The sequence below is a fragment of the Myotis yumanensis genome, unplaced genomic scaffold (assembly GCF_028538775.1).
Source record: "Myotis yumanensis isolate MYYU_CA2020_CCGP unplaced genomic scaffold, mMyoYum1.0.hap1 SCAF_2, whole genome shotgun sequence".
Lineage (NCBI taxonomy): Eukaryota > Metazoa > Chordata > Mammalia > Chiroptera > Vespertilionidae > Myotis > Myotis yumanensis.
Genome location: NW_027223753.1, coordinates 18061613 through 18074170, shown reverse-complemented (window position 1 = coordinate 18074170; position 12558 = coordinate 18061613). Strand labels below are relative to the sequence as shown.

The following is a 12558-nucleotide window of genomic DNA, read 5'->3' as shown; positions in this document are numbered from 1 at the left end:
CTGGCACAATGACATCCTCAAGACACCCCCTCTACATCTGTTGAGATTCTTCCCAACACAAACACCATCTCCTCCATGAAGCCATCTTTGATTGCTCCAGGACATTCCCTGCCTTGCAGTTTCTGTTGCAAATTAGTTTCCCCAGGAGGCAAATTCTGAGATTAGTGTGTAGACATTTACATTTGACCTTGAACAACTCTGGGGTTAGGGGGGCTGACCTCCTGTGCAATAGAAAGTCTGGGTGGAACTTCACCTGACCTCCTTCATCCCCAAAGACCCATCCATGGAGTTCACCCTTGAATAACGGGTTTGAACTATATGGGTCAATTGGAAAAATCCATGTGTAGCCCTAGCCAGTTTGGCTCAGTGGATGGAGCGTCGGCCTGCGGACTGAAGGGTCCCAGGTTCGATTCGGGTCAAGGGCATGTGCCTTGGTTGCGGGCACATCCCCAGTGGGGGGTGTTCAGGAGGCGGCTGATCGATGTTTCTTTCTCATCGATGTTTCTAACTCTCTGTCCATCTCCCTTCCTCTCTGTAAAAAAAATCAATAAAAAAATATTTAAAAAAAAAAAAAAAGAAAAATCCACGTGTAAGCAGACCTGCACAGTTCAAATAGTTCAAAATCATGTTGTTCAAGAGTCAACTGTATTAGGGCATTATTGAGATCAATACCAGCTTGGGCCAGCTGGTATGCTCAGTGGTTGAGTGTTGACCCATGAATCAGGAGGTTGCTGTTGGATTCCAGGTCAGGGCACATGCCTGGGTTGTGGGTTCAATCACCAGTAGGGAGCATGCAGGAGGCAGCCAATCTATGGTTCTCTCATCATTGATGTTTCTATCTCTCTTTCTCCCTCTCTCTGAAAATCAACAAAAACATATCTAAAAAAATAAACCTGTTTGGGGGAGAAAAGGAAGGAAGCAGGACTGAGCAGAGGGAGGATTTATCTGTGATGTCACAACAATGGCTTCAGTGGACTCCATAATCCTATATAATAAAAGGCTAATATGCAAATCGACCGAACGGCAGAACGACCGGTCGCTATGACATGCACTGACCACCAAGGGGCAGATGCTCAATGCAGGAGCTGGCCCCGGTTGTCAGTGCCCTCCCATGGGGGAAGTGCCGCTCAGCCAGAAGCCAGGCTCACGGCTGGCGAGCACAGCAGCAGTGATGGGAGCCTCTCCCACGTCCACGGCAGCGCTAAGGATGTCCTGAAAGTCCCTGTACTCATCCTCACCTGTGCAGCAGCGTACAGACTCAGTGTCCCAGCCCTGGAATGCTGCTGGAAATGACCACATCCCAGCCAAGAGAAGTAGTGATGACAGTTCTTGTCATTTAGTTCTCAGCAAGTGGCAGTCGGACATCACCCTAGGGCAGTGATGACGAACCTATGACACCGGTGTCAGAGGTGACACGCGAACTCATTTTTTTGGTTGATTTTTTTTGTTAAATGGCATTTAAATATATAAAATAAATATCAAAAATATAAATCTTTGTTTTAGTATGGTTGCAAATATCAAAAAATTTCTATATGTGACATGGCACCAGAGTTAAGTTAGGTTTTTCAAAATGCTGACACGCTGAGCTCAAAAGGTTCACCATCACTGCCCTAGGGCTCCCAGACTGTGAGAGGGCATAGGCGGGGCTGAGGGACACACCCCCTAAGTGCATGAATTTTGTGCACCAGGCCTCTAGTGAGTGGTAATATGAGATTTGGCCTTCAGAGTTGTTCAGCATTGAGACAAGAAGGCCTAGCCTTTGAATATCCTGCCCCCATTAGATCCACATTGGATGTGGGCTGCCCCTGAGGGGTGGGGAGTTCCCAGAGAGTGTCTTCCTCATTCCACAGCACTCCCAGCAGCTGGGGGGCGTGGGGTGGGGATAAGGGTGAGGAGGAGGCTATGGGTTCTTCAGCCCAGCCTCCCAGATCCAGATCCAGTCCCTGGCCTTGGACCAAGGGCATTGGGCAGCAACAACCACACCTTATTTCTATGCCCAGACTCATCCAAGCCTGAGGACCTAAGGAGGCTCTGAGCCAGGCTCCCCCTGAAATTCCCTGCACTCATCCTCACCTGTGCAGCGTGTACAGACTCAGCGTCTCAGCGTCCCAGCCCCGGAAGGCTGCTGGAAATGGCCCATCCCAGCCAAGAGGAGTGGTGATGACAGTTCTTGTCATTTAGTTCTCAGCAAGTGGCAGGTTCTGGCTGAGCTTATCCCATCCATTATCTCATTCATGCACCTCCCCACCCTCTATTCCCTTGAGGCAGGGTGTTTTATGACGAAGCAGGCTCAACAGGAAGCTGTATACCTGCCTCTAGAACTTTCTTTTGTTGATTGATTTTAGAGAGAGGAAGGGAGAGACACTGATTTATTGTTCCACTATTCGTGCATTCTTTGGTTGATACTTGTATGCAATCTAACGGACAGCCTTGGCGTATTGGGACGACACTCTAACCAGCTGAGCTACCTGGCCAGAGCCTAGACCTTTCTGGTGGAAAGGGGCTGAGTTCTAAGACCCCAGATTCAGGAGCCATGACTAGGCCAGGATATTGTTTATATGATCCTTTCGGGTATATTCTGCCATTTGCCCTTTGGAGAGACAGTCTCCATCCCACCAGCACATCTGAGGTTGGCACTGGTTTAACCCCTTCCCTCCCAGAGTCAACACTGGCAGGGGCCTGCATTCTGCTTCCTGCTGGGGAGCCTGGGGATTTGAGGCTTGATGAGCCGGACGCCCCCCCAGTTCTCCTCCAGGCTGATGTCCCCCTGCTGCAGGGCCTGCTGGATGGCGTTGGCAAGTGTCTGGAAAGCTTGGTCCACATTGCAGTTCTTTTTGGCTGAGGTTTCCATGAAGGCCATGCCCAGGGAAGCAGCCAGCTCCTCTGCCTCCTGGGCCGAGACACAGCGGGTGCTCTCCAGGTCACTCTTGTGGCCCAGGAGCAGGAAGACTGCCTTGTCGGGGCCCTGAGTGGCCATGACCTCCTGGTGCCAGTCTGGAATGTGTTCAAAGGACTTCCTGTTTGTCACATCGAAAACCAGCAGGACACCCACCACATTCCGGTAAAAAGACCTGGTCATGCACCTGATGGGATTGAGGAGAAAGGAGTCAATGGGGAGAGCCCTGTACCTACCTTCAAGGCACCCCAGAGGCAGGACCTCCCCTGCATCCACTGACTGCCTCCCCCCCTCCTTTCCTTCTCCCCATTACAGCTCATTTCACACGGAGCGGCCTGAGCTCCGGCTCCTGGACGCTGTCTCCCTCCCAACAGTGCGCGCTTCCCGGTTAGGGAGTGAGTTTGATGCACACACTCTCCTGACCATTCCTCCAGCCTTCCTGGAGGAGGCCTGATGTTTGCCCGTCGGAAAGTCCGCTTCCCGTTCTCTGCCTGGCAAACTCCTACGCATCCGTCAAGGCCAACGCAAACCTCTCCTCCTTTCCCATCCGCCGGCCTCGCTCTCCGTGCTCCCGCGGGCCCCCTCAGCACCCGCATCCTTCATCCCTCCAGGCTTCAGTGAGGGTCCTCCCCCATCCAAGGCCTGCGTTTCCTGACGCGGTGGGGGTGGGGGCGGGGAAGGCGCAACAGGTCTCCGGCATCTGGCTCGGGCCGCGCCCACCAGCTGCATTTGTAGGCGGCGGGACTGCAGACCCACACCTCTAACGGGGCCACTGAGGCTGACCCCTCTGAGCGGATCCCCAAACCCGAGGTCCCTCACCGCCTCGTCCCCCGCTCTGGTCCCTCCCCGGCCCACCGCGCACCCACCGCACCGCCCTCGCCCGCACCTGAAGCGCTCCTGGCCCGCGGTGTCCCAGAGCTGCAGCTTGACCCACGGTCCCGCCGGCAGCTGCAGCGCGCGGCCGTAGAACTCGACGCCCACGGTGGGCGCCGCCTCCGGCTCCGGCTCGGGCTCGGGCTCCAGGGTCCCGGCCGCGCCCTCCACGAAGCGTCGCAGCAGCGATGTCTTACCCACCGTCGCGTCCCCCAGCACCACGATCCGAAACTGGTAGCGGCAGCCCTTCGCCTCCATGGCCGAGTCTCGCCTCCAGCCTGTCCCGCGGTCACCGTCCCGCCCCGCCCAGCACCCAGGCCGGGAAGGGTGGCCCCGCCCCCCCGCCCCCCCTCCCCGGGGCTCTGAGCGACCCGTCCCCCCAAGTGGAGGACTGCGGAGCCCGGGGTGTTACCAGCCCAGGAACCCTGACTCCGGGGGAAACGGCCGGTGAAGACACCTGGGCAAGTCACTGACTCTGCGAGCCTCAGTTTTCCCCTCTGTACAATGGGGATAAGAGTAACCCCACGTCACGGATGAAAAGATTAAACTATTTGTCGGGAGGAGAAGTGGGGAGGAGCGATAATCCAGACAATCCCGCAGGCACTGCCTGAGCTGCAGTGCTGGATCGGCCACGTCATTCCTGCATCCGTCTGTGGGGATGTTTCTCTCTCCGGCCCCACCCTCCTGCTAGTTCCCCAGTTGGGCCCCTGCTGCTGGACCCGGAGACACCACCCTAGAAAGTTGATAGGTTATAGCTGCTTCTTTCCTGCTCCCGACGGGGGGGGGGGGGGGGGGGGGGGAGGCGCCCGAGGCGCTTTCTGGAGCCCCACCGATCCTGACCTGGGGCCTCCTGCTCAATGTTCCGGCTCAATGTTCAACAGCCCCGGAAGCTTCCTCCTGCTGCCTGTGCTGGGACCCCAGGAAAAGAGGCGGAACAGACACAGACGACTGTGATTCCAGAGGGAGATGTGGACGAAAAGGGGCCACATGCTAACCTAACTCAGGGAAGGTCGGCACGGAGGACTTGCAACCAAAGAATGGTCTGCAAGTAAACTTTATATATATATATTTCAGAGAGAAAGGGAGAGGGAGAGAGAGATAGAAACATCAACGATGAGAGACAATCATTGACCTGCTGCCTCCTGTAAGTAGGTCCCACACTGGGGACTGAGCTCGCAACCCAGGCATGTGCCCTGACCGGGAATTAAACCATAACCTCCTGGTGCATAGCTCGATGCTCAACCATGCCAGCCAGGCTAATTCTATTCTTTTTTAACACATATTTTTACTTATTTCAGAGGGGAAAGGAGAGGGAGAGAAAGATAGAAACATCAACGATTTAAAAAAAGAGAAAAGAAACATCAATGAAGAGAGACAATCATTGATCTGCTGCCTGCCATGCCCCACGCTGGGATCCAGCCCGAAACCCGGGGCATATGCCCTGACTGGGAATCAAACTATTAGGGGCAAAAATAGAATATTGGGGACTAGGTACAGTTATAAGAACCGGCTAGGGCTGAATGTTTTGTATGTTAACAGAGTGCAGTTGGCCTGTGGACTGGACAGCTAACATTAATAAGGCCAGATGGGCTGTTCCTTATGCTTCCCAGGCAGCAACCCTTTGGGAGGGTCACTGTGCCCATTTTAGAGTGAAGTTCAGATGTGCGGCTTGTTTCAAGTCACACAGCAGAGCTGGGACTCACATCTGAGTTTGTCTCACTATTTATAACCCCCTCCATATGCCACTAAAGGAGGCAGCAAAGTAAGTTCTAAGAGGACCAAGTGGTCAGGTCCCACTGGGTTAGGGGCGAGGGTAAGGCAGGCACATCTGTTTCCAAGATCCACCCCACCCTGTCCAGTCTGACCTTCTGGCAACCCAGGGCATCAAGGCTGGAGTTCTGGCTGGTCCCAAACAAGTGGATTTTACCAGTGTAACTTGTGGCAAATCGGTGGGACGGGGGAAAGGACTCACTGTTGCAACCATCACATCATTCTATTTCCTCCTCACCCAACCTGTGAGTAGATGCTGTTACCCTGTTTTTACAAAAGAGGAAACTGAGGCTCAGAGAAGTTCAATAGCCACAGCCCAAGGGCACTCAGCAAGGAAGGCAGACCAGCTCCCAAGTCTACCCGAGGCCAAGGCCATGTTTGCTATGTTTGCTTCTGGCTAGACAGGTTGGGGATCTGAGAAGGCCCACGTTTTCCTCTGGCTAATTCTAAACAAACCAGTGAGAAGCCGTATTGTCAGGTCCCTCAGGATTCCTGGCTGTGGGTCACCTCCTTAGTGGAGCCCGAGGAACCTGTCTCTGCCCCTCCCTCCAGGAGTAGGAAGGAAAACTGAGGATCTAGAACCAGGAGGCGCCTCAGGAAGGGTGTGTGGGTTGGAGGGACCCTCTCCACTGGTTCTGCCCAAGGGAGTCTGCCCACTCCCACCGGCCTCACCTCTTCCTCCATCAGAAGGTTCTTCCCACCTCGCTCTCTGAGGTGCCCGAGCCCCGTCTTCACCTACCGCTGGCGCTCTGAGCTCCAGCCATGCTGAGCATCTTTCCTCAGGCCTCAGGTCAGGTGCCCTCAGAAGCCCCTCGGTGACTGGCCAGGAAGGTCACATGTCATTTTGTCCATGGTGATGTCTGTCTCCCTCCTAGGCTCTAGTCCCTTGAGGGCAGGGAACAATGGTTATATCCTCAGTGCTTGACACAAAGTAGAAACTCGGTAAATATTTATGGTTGAATGAATGAATGGGAGTGGATAAGTGCTGTTCACTCATTCACTGATTCAGTCAGTCAGTCAGATACCACAGTAGGGTAGGACTCAAGGAGGTCCAGGGTCAGAGGAGACCTCTCCGAGGAGGTGATGCTGAAACGGTCTCCAAGGACAATGGCAGCTGGGAGGTCAGGGCAGAAGGGCTGCTGAGCAAAGGCAGCGAGGTATGAAACAGCCTGAAAGGCAGTTTGAGCCCAGTCTTCCTAGAAGCCTTTACGGTCAGCACATGTGGACAGTGCACTGTCAGCATCTGGCTCCTGGAACTTCCTCTCCCTGTGGGCTGGGGTCATGTGCCTGCCTGACTGCTCCTGACACTTGAGTCCAGATGTCAGCTGACCTGAGGGCAAGTCCTTTCCCCTCCCCATCCCTGCTCCGCCTTCTGCTAAGTGAGGCAAATCACGGTGCCCACCGCACAGGGCAGTTCAGGAAGAACTGTGTAACCTAACAGGTAAATACATGCATATTTGCATTAGACAGATCTGGGTTTAAGTCCCAATGTGGCCTTGGTCAAGTTTTATTCATTCATTAATTCATTCACTTAGTAATTATTTCAGTAAGTGCTGGCTGTCTTATATACTAGGCATTTATGCTGCACTGAAAATAAAGAGACACAATTCCCGTTCTTGGGGGTTCACATTGTATTGGGGAAGACAGACAATAAATACATAGATAATGTGATGACAGGGCACAATCAGTGCTATAAATACAAACAGGGCAATGGCTTGAAGGGTAAGAGCATGTTGTATCAAAATAGGATGATCTGGTCCAGCCGGCGTGGCTCAGTGCTTGAGTGTCGACCTATGAACCAGGAGCCCAGTCAGGGCACATGCCCGGGTTGCAGGCTTTATCCCCTGTGTGGGGTGTGCAGTAGGCAGCTGACCAATATTTCTCTCTCATCATTGATGTTTCTCTCCCTCTCTCCCTCTCCCTTCCTCTCTGAAATCAATAAAAATATATTTTAAAAAATAGGGTGGCCTGAGGTGACATCTGAACAGACATCAGGGGAAGTGAGAGGGTGAGGGAGTAATGAGGCTTATGCGAAATCCAGGGAGGATAGTTCCAAGCAAGAACATCAAGAGCAAAGGCCCTAAAGTGGGAGCAGGCAAAGAGTACTCCAGCCCTCGCCGGTTTGGCTCAGTGGATAGAGCATTGGCCTGTGGACTGAAGGATCCCAGGTTCAATTCCAGTTAAGGGCATATGCCTAGGTTGCTGGCTTGATCTCCAGTAGGGGGCGTGCAGGAGGCAGCCCATCGATGATTCTCTCTCATCACTGATGTTTCTCTCCTTTCCTCTCTGAAATCAATAAAAATATATCTATAATAATAAAAGCATAATATGCTAATTAGACCAGACGTCCTTCTGGACAACCTTCCAGACGACCTTCCAGATGAAGCGGGCTGCGAGGGAAGCCTGGGTCCCGGGTGCCAGAGGGAAGCCAGTGGAGGCAGAGGGGGAGGGAGGGGGGAAGGAAGGCCTACTCTTGCACAAATTTCATGCATTGGGCCTCTAGTTTAAAAAAAAAAGTGGAAAAAAATCCTCAGGTGAGGATTAAAAAAAAAAAAGAGTACTCCAAGAGCTGAGAGACTGGGAAGAGGGAACAGAAAGGAGGAAGTAAGTGGTGGACGATGATGGTAGAGAGGAGGAGGAGGCTTCAGAGGCCAGCCTGGGGACTTCAGCTTTTGCATCAAATGTGTTGAGAAGTCAGTGGTTTGGGGGCAGGCAAATTACATGATCTAAATGTTTTCTTGCTGTCCCATCAGTGTGGCTTGAACCAAGAGGTCACCGGTTCGATTCCCAGTTGCGGGCACATCCACAGGTTGCAGGCTCGATCCCTAACAGGGAGGCATGCAGAAGGCAGCTGATCAATGATTTTCATCATTGATGTGCCGGTGTCCAGCCCAGAGGTCCAGGGGTTCCCGACGGTGTCGGCGAAGAATGAAGGACACGAAGACAGCGTTCAGATGATCAGCATAGTCAGGTTCTTTTTTATTGCCCTGTTACAACTGTATTTATACTATTTGATTCTATAAGCATGCGTCTACAGTTACGTCATGGTATGTTTTGGGTCCTCCTTTGACCTTTTACAGTTTCTTGTTTTATGTTTACAGTTTCTTACCTGACCTTTGCTAAAAATCTTATTTCTTTCTTTTTTTTTTTATTAAATATATTTTATTGATTTTTTACAGAGAGGAAGGGAGAGGGATAGAGAGTTAGGAACATTGATGAGAGAGAAACATCGATCAGCTGCCTCTTGCACACCCCCTAGTGGGGATGTGCCCGAAACCAAGGTACATGCCCTTGACCGGAATCGAACCTGGGACCCTTCAGTCCGCAGGCCAACGCTCTATCCACTGAGCCAAACCGGTTAGGGCATAAAAATCTTATTTCTATTTAGCTCTGCTGATTTTAATCTTATCTATTGTCTATGTTTCTACATTCTATAAAGGTTAGTCTCTGTGTTTCATTATAAGGGCTAGTTTGTTCTTTCTATTTTAAGGTTACTATTCTATTGCTCTACTGTTAAGCTATAAGGAAAAAACTGAAGGAGGTTTTCCTATTCTATGGCCTAAGTAAAGGTTATGTAGCTTAAGCGTGATTGTTCGTAGTTATGGTGATTAACAACCTGCCTGGCACTTAGTTTAAGTCTTTCTGCTTGCATAGCTCGCATAAGGTTTTTAGATAAGGAGCCTGCCTGCATTGTTTGCAGCGGTATTTCTTTAACTGTTTGATAGTTGTCCTTTTAGCTTTACTGGTGGTGGCGGGTTTTTAGGGGTACAGGTTTTGGTACTTTCTCTGGTGGGTAGACCCCTGGGGATGTGGGCCTAGCAAGTCCTAAATTTATTGCTAAGAGTCTTAGCCTGAGTTTCTTATAAGTGGTACACTGTATTTCTGTAACACTAGGGGGTTTTACTGATTTATTCCCTTACTTAGTCCCGTTAAACCCTAACTCTAGGGAAACATTCCCAGCTGGGGAAACAACCTTTCCCGGGGAGGTGGCCCTGGTAAGAACGCATAGCGCTAAGAAGGGGAACAAACATATTAAAAACAGTATGCCATATACACCAGGTCCCTTGGAACATATGCTGTGCAGATGTTTCTTTCCTGCAGCGACTATGTCAAGCAGCAAGGATGGAACGGCTCCTGGCATTGATGTTTCTATCTCCCTCTCCCTTCCTTTCTGAAATCAATAAAATATATATGTAAAAATGTTTTCTTGCATTTGTTTATTTATTTATTTATTGTTAATCCTCACCTGAGGATGTTTTCCCATTGATTTTTAGAGAGAGTGGAAGGGAGGGGGAGAGAGAGAGAGAAAGAGTGACATTGATGTGAGAGAGAGATGTTGATTGGTTGCCTCCCACATGCACCCCCACTGGGGCTGAGGATAGAGCCTGAAACCGAGGTATTGAACCCAGACCTTTCAGTCCTAGGGCAAATGCTCTATCCACTGAGACAAATTGGCTAGGGCTCTTGCTTACTTTTAAAAAATATCTTTATTGGGATATAATTGACACACAATAAGCTGCACATATGAAAACTGTACAATATAAGGAGTTGTGGCATGTGTATACCCATTAAAACCATCACCATTAAGATAATGAGCAGTAATTACCCCCAAAAGTTTCCCCATGTATTTAAATAATATATATATATATATATATATATATATATATATATATATGAGGCCTGGTGCACAAAAATTTGTGCACTCAGGGCGGGGGGAGTCCCTCAGCCCGGCCTGTGCCCTCTCGCAGTCTGGGACCCCTCGGGGGATGTCCACCTGCTGGCTTAGGCCCACTCCCCAGGGGATCGGGCCTAAGCTGGCAGTCAGACATCCCTCTGGCAGCCTGGGAGCCCTCGGGGGATGTCCACTTGCCAGCGGGGAGCAGGCCTAAGCTGCAGTTGGACATCCTTAATGCTGCTGAGGAGGCGGGAGAGGCTCCCGCCACCACTGCTGTGCTGGCAGCGGCTTGTGGCTGAACAGAGCTCCCCCTGTGGGAGCGCACTGACCACCAGGGGACAGCTCCTGTATTAAGCATCTGCCCCCTGGTGGTCAGTGTGTGTCATAGTGACCAGTCATTCCCAGTGGTTCTGCTGTTAGGGTCAATTTGCATATTACACTTTTATTATATAGGATATATATAAACTTCAGAGAGGGAGAGAGAGATAGAAACATCAATGATGAGAGAGAATCATTGATCAGCTGCCTCCTGAACGCCCCACACTGGGGATCGAGCTAGCAACCTGGGCATGTGCCTTGACTGGGAACTGAATCATGACCAATTGGTTTATAAGTTGATGCTCAACCACTGAGCCATGTCAGCCGGGTTCCCCATGTATTTTTTTTATTTTTTATTGATTTTTTACAGAGAGGAGGAGAAAGGGATAGAGAGTTAGAAACATCAATGAGAGAGAAACATTGATCAGCTGCCTCCTGCATACTCCCCACTGGGGATGTGCCTGCAACCAAGGTACATGCTCTTGACTGGAATTGAACCTGGGACCCTTCAGTCCGCAAGTCGATGCTCTAGCCACTGATCCAAACCAGTTATGGTTCCCTGTATTTTTAGAAATTTTTTTTATTGATTTCAGAGAGGAAGGGAGAGGGAGAGAGATAGAAACATCAATGATGAGAGAGAATCATTGATTGACTGCCTCCTGCACACTCCACACTCGGGACCGAGCCCACAACCTGGGCATGTGCCCTTGACCAAAATTGAACCTGGGACCCTTCAGTCCGCAAGCCGATGCTCTATCCACTGAGCCAAACCAGCTAGGGCTTTAACCCTTTGAGTGCCAACCAATATCCTAGGAACTATGCTAAAATTGCCAAGGCATTTTTGCTGATTTTATAGCAGTTTAGGAAAAAAATTATGAATTGCAAGTAAATGAAGTTACATATCCAAAAACTTAAGGAAACCTTTACTATATTTGTTTTCTGCACTTACGTGTCATCTGTCAATAAAGAGTGAACTACTAGCATCTAACAGGGACAATGCAGGAGCGCGATAGCGCTCCCGGCACTTTTGGCGAAAGACAGGAAGAGCGCGATCGCACTCCCCGGCACTCTAGGGGTTAATGTATTTTTTTAAATTGATTTTATTTATTTATTTATTTACTTACTTATTTATTTTAAATTAATTTGAGAGAGAGAGGAGGGGAGAAAGAGCGATATTGATGAGAAACATGAAAGCTGTGGTACATTTACACTATGGAATACTATGCAGCTGTAAAAAAGGATCTCTCACCCTTTCAGAGAGCATGGATAGACCTGGAGAGTATTATGCTAAGCAAAATAAGCCATTCAGAGAAAGACAAGTATCATATGATCTCACTCATATGTGGAATGTAATGAACACAATAAAGTGGTGAACAAAATAGATCCAATCCAGACATGGAAGCCTCCCCACCTGCTGGTCCGAGGTCCTTAAGGGCACGGAGAGGAGACGAGGCCCGTGAGAGACGTGCCCTTCTCCCGCCTGTGTCGTTGCAGCTCTGCGCTCTGGTGTGACAGGTAAGTAGCGTGGGCAGGCTGCCAGGTGCACGGCAGTGGCCATACCCATGGGGCCAGAGGCACCTTGACTGCCACCCACTGCCAGTGCTGCATCAGCAATGCCTGCCATGGTCCGTGCCGCCCCCTGGAGGTCAGCACACGTCATAGCAAGCAACCAAACTCCGGTGGAGGGGACAATTTGCATATTAGGCTTTTATTATATAGGCTAAGCCTTGAACAAATAATGCATTTATCATATGAGCAATCAATTGCCTCTTCTTTTTAAAAAAATATTTTTATTGATTTCAGAGAGGAAGGGAAAGGGAGAGACATAGAATGGGAGAGAACACTGATTGGCTGCCTCCTGCACGCCCCCTACTGGAGACAAGCCCCCAACCCAGGCATGCGCCCTCCACTGGAATGGAACCCAGGACCCTTCCGTCCATAGGCCAACGCTCTACCCACTGAGCCAAACAAGCCGGGGATCTATCACCTCTTAAGACGCCCCCTCCCAAGACTCCTCTCCAAGACC

The 12558-nt window shown here is 50.5% G+C and overlaps 1 protein-coding gene across 3 annotated transcripts; it reads right to left on the bottom strand.

The window, feature by feature from the left end:
- Window positions 1-2363: 2363 nt before the first annotated feature.
- On the bottom strand, window positions 2364-4042 carry RAB42 (RAB42, member RAS oncogene family). 3 transcript variants are annotated; one of them, XM_070403205.1, is made up of 2 exons: window positions 3971-4042; window positions 2364-3083 (listed from the first exon to the last, which is right to left on the bottom strand). In XM_070403205.1, exon 2 carries the CDS (start codon window positions 3077-3079, stop codon window positions 2663-2665), a length of 417 nt encoding a protein of 138 aa, XP_070259306.1. In that variant the 5' UTR covers window positions 3080-3083; window positions 3971-4042; the 3' UTR covers window positions 2364-2662. The 3 variants fall into 3 exon arrangements, with proteins under 3 accessions (XP_070259306.1, XP_070259307.1, XP_070259305.1); XM_070403206.1 differs by having other exon boundaries at window positions 3967-4033; XM_070403204.1 differs by having other exon boundaries at window positions 3783-4027.
- Between the last annotated feature and the right edge of the window lie 8516 nt (window positions 4043-12558).

Bases quoted from the DNA above. Each gene is read 5' to 3' on its own strand.
- RAB42 (XM_070403204.1), bottom strand. From the start codon at position 4,027: ATGGAGGCGAAGGGCTGCCGCTACCAGTTTCGGATCGTGGTGCTGGGG. The intron at 3,084-3,782 runs GTGCGGGCGAGG...CAATCCCATCAG, and splicing joins GCGGGCCAGGAGCGCTTCAG to GTGCATGACCAGGTCTTTTT.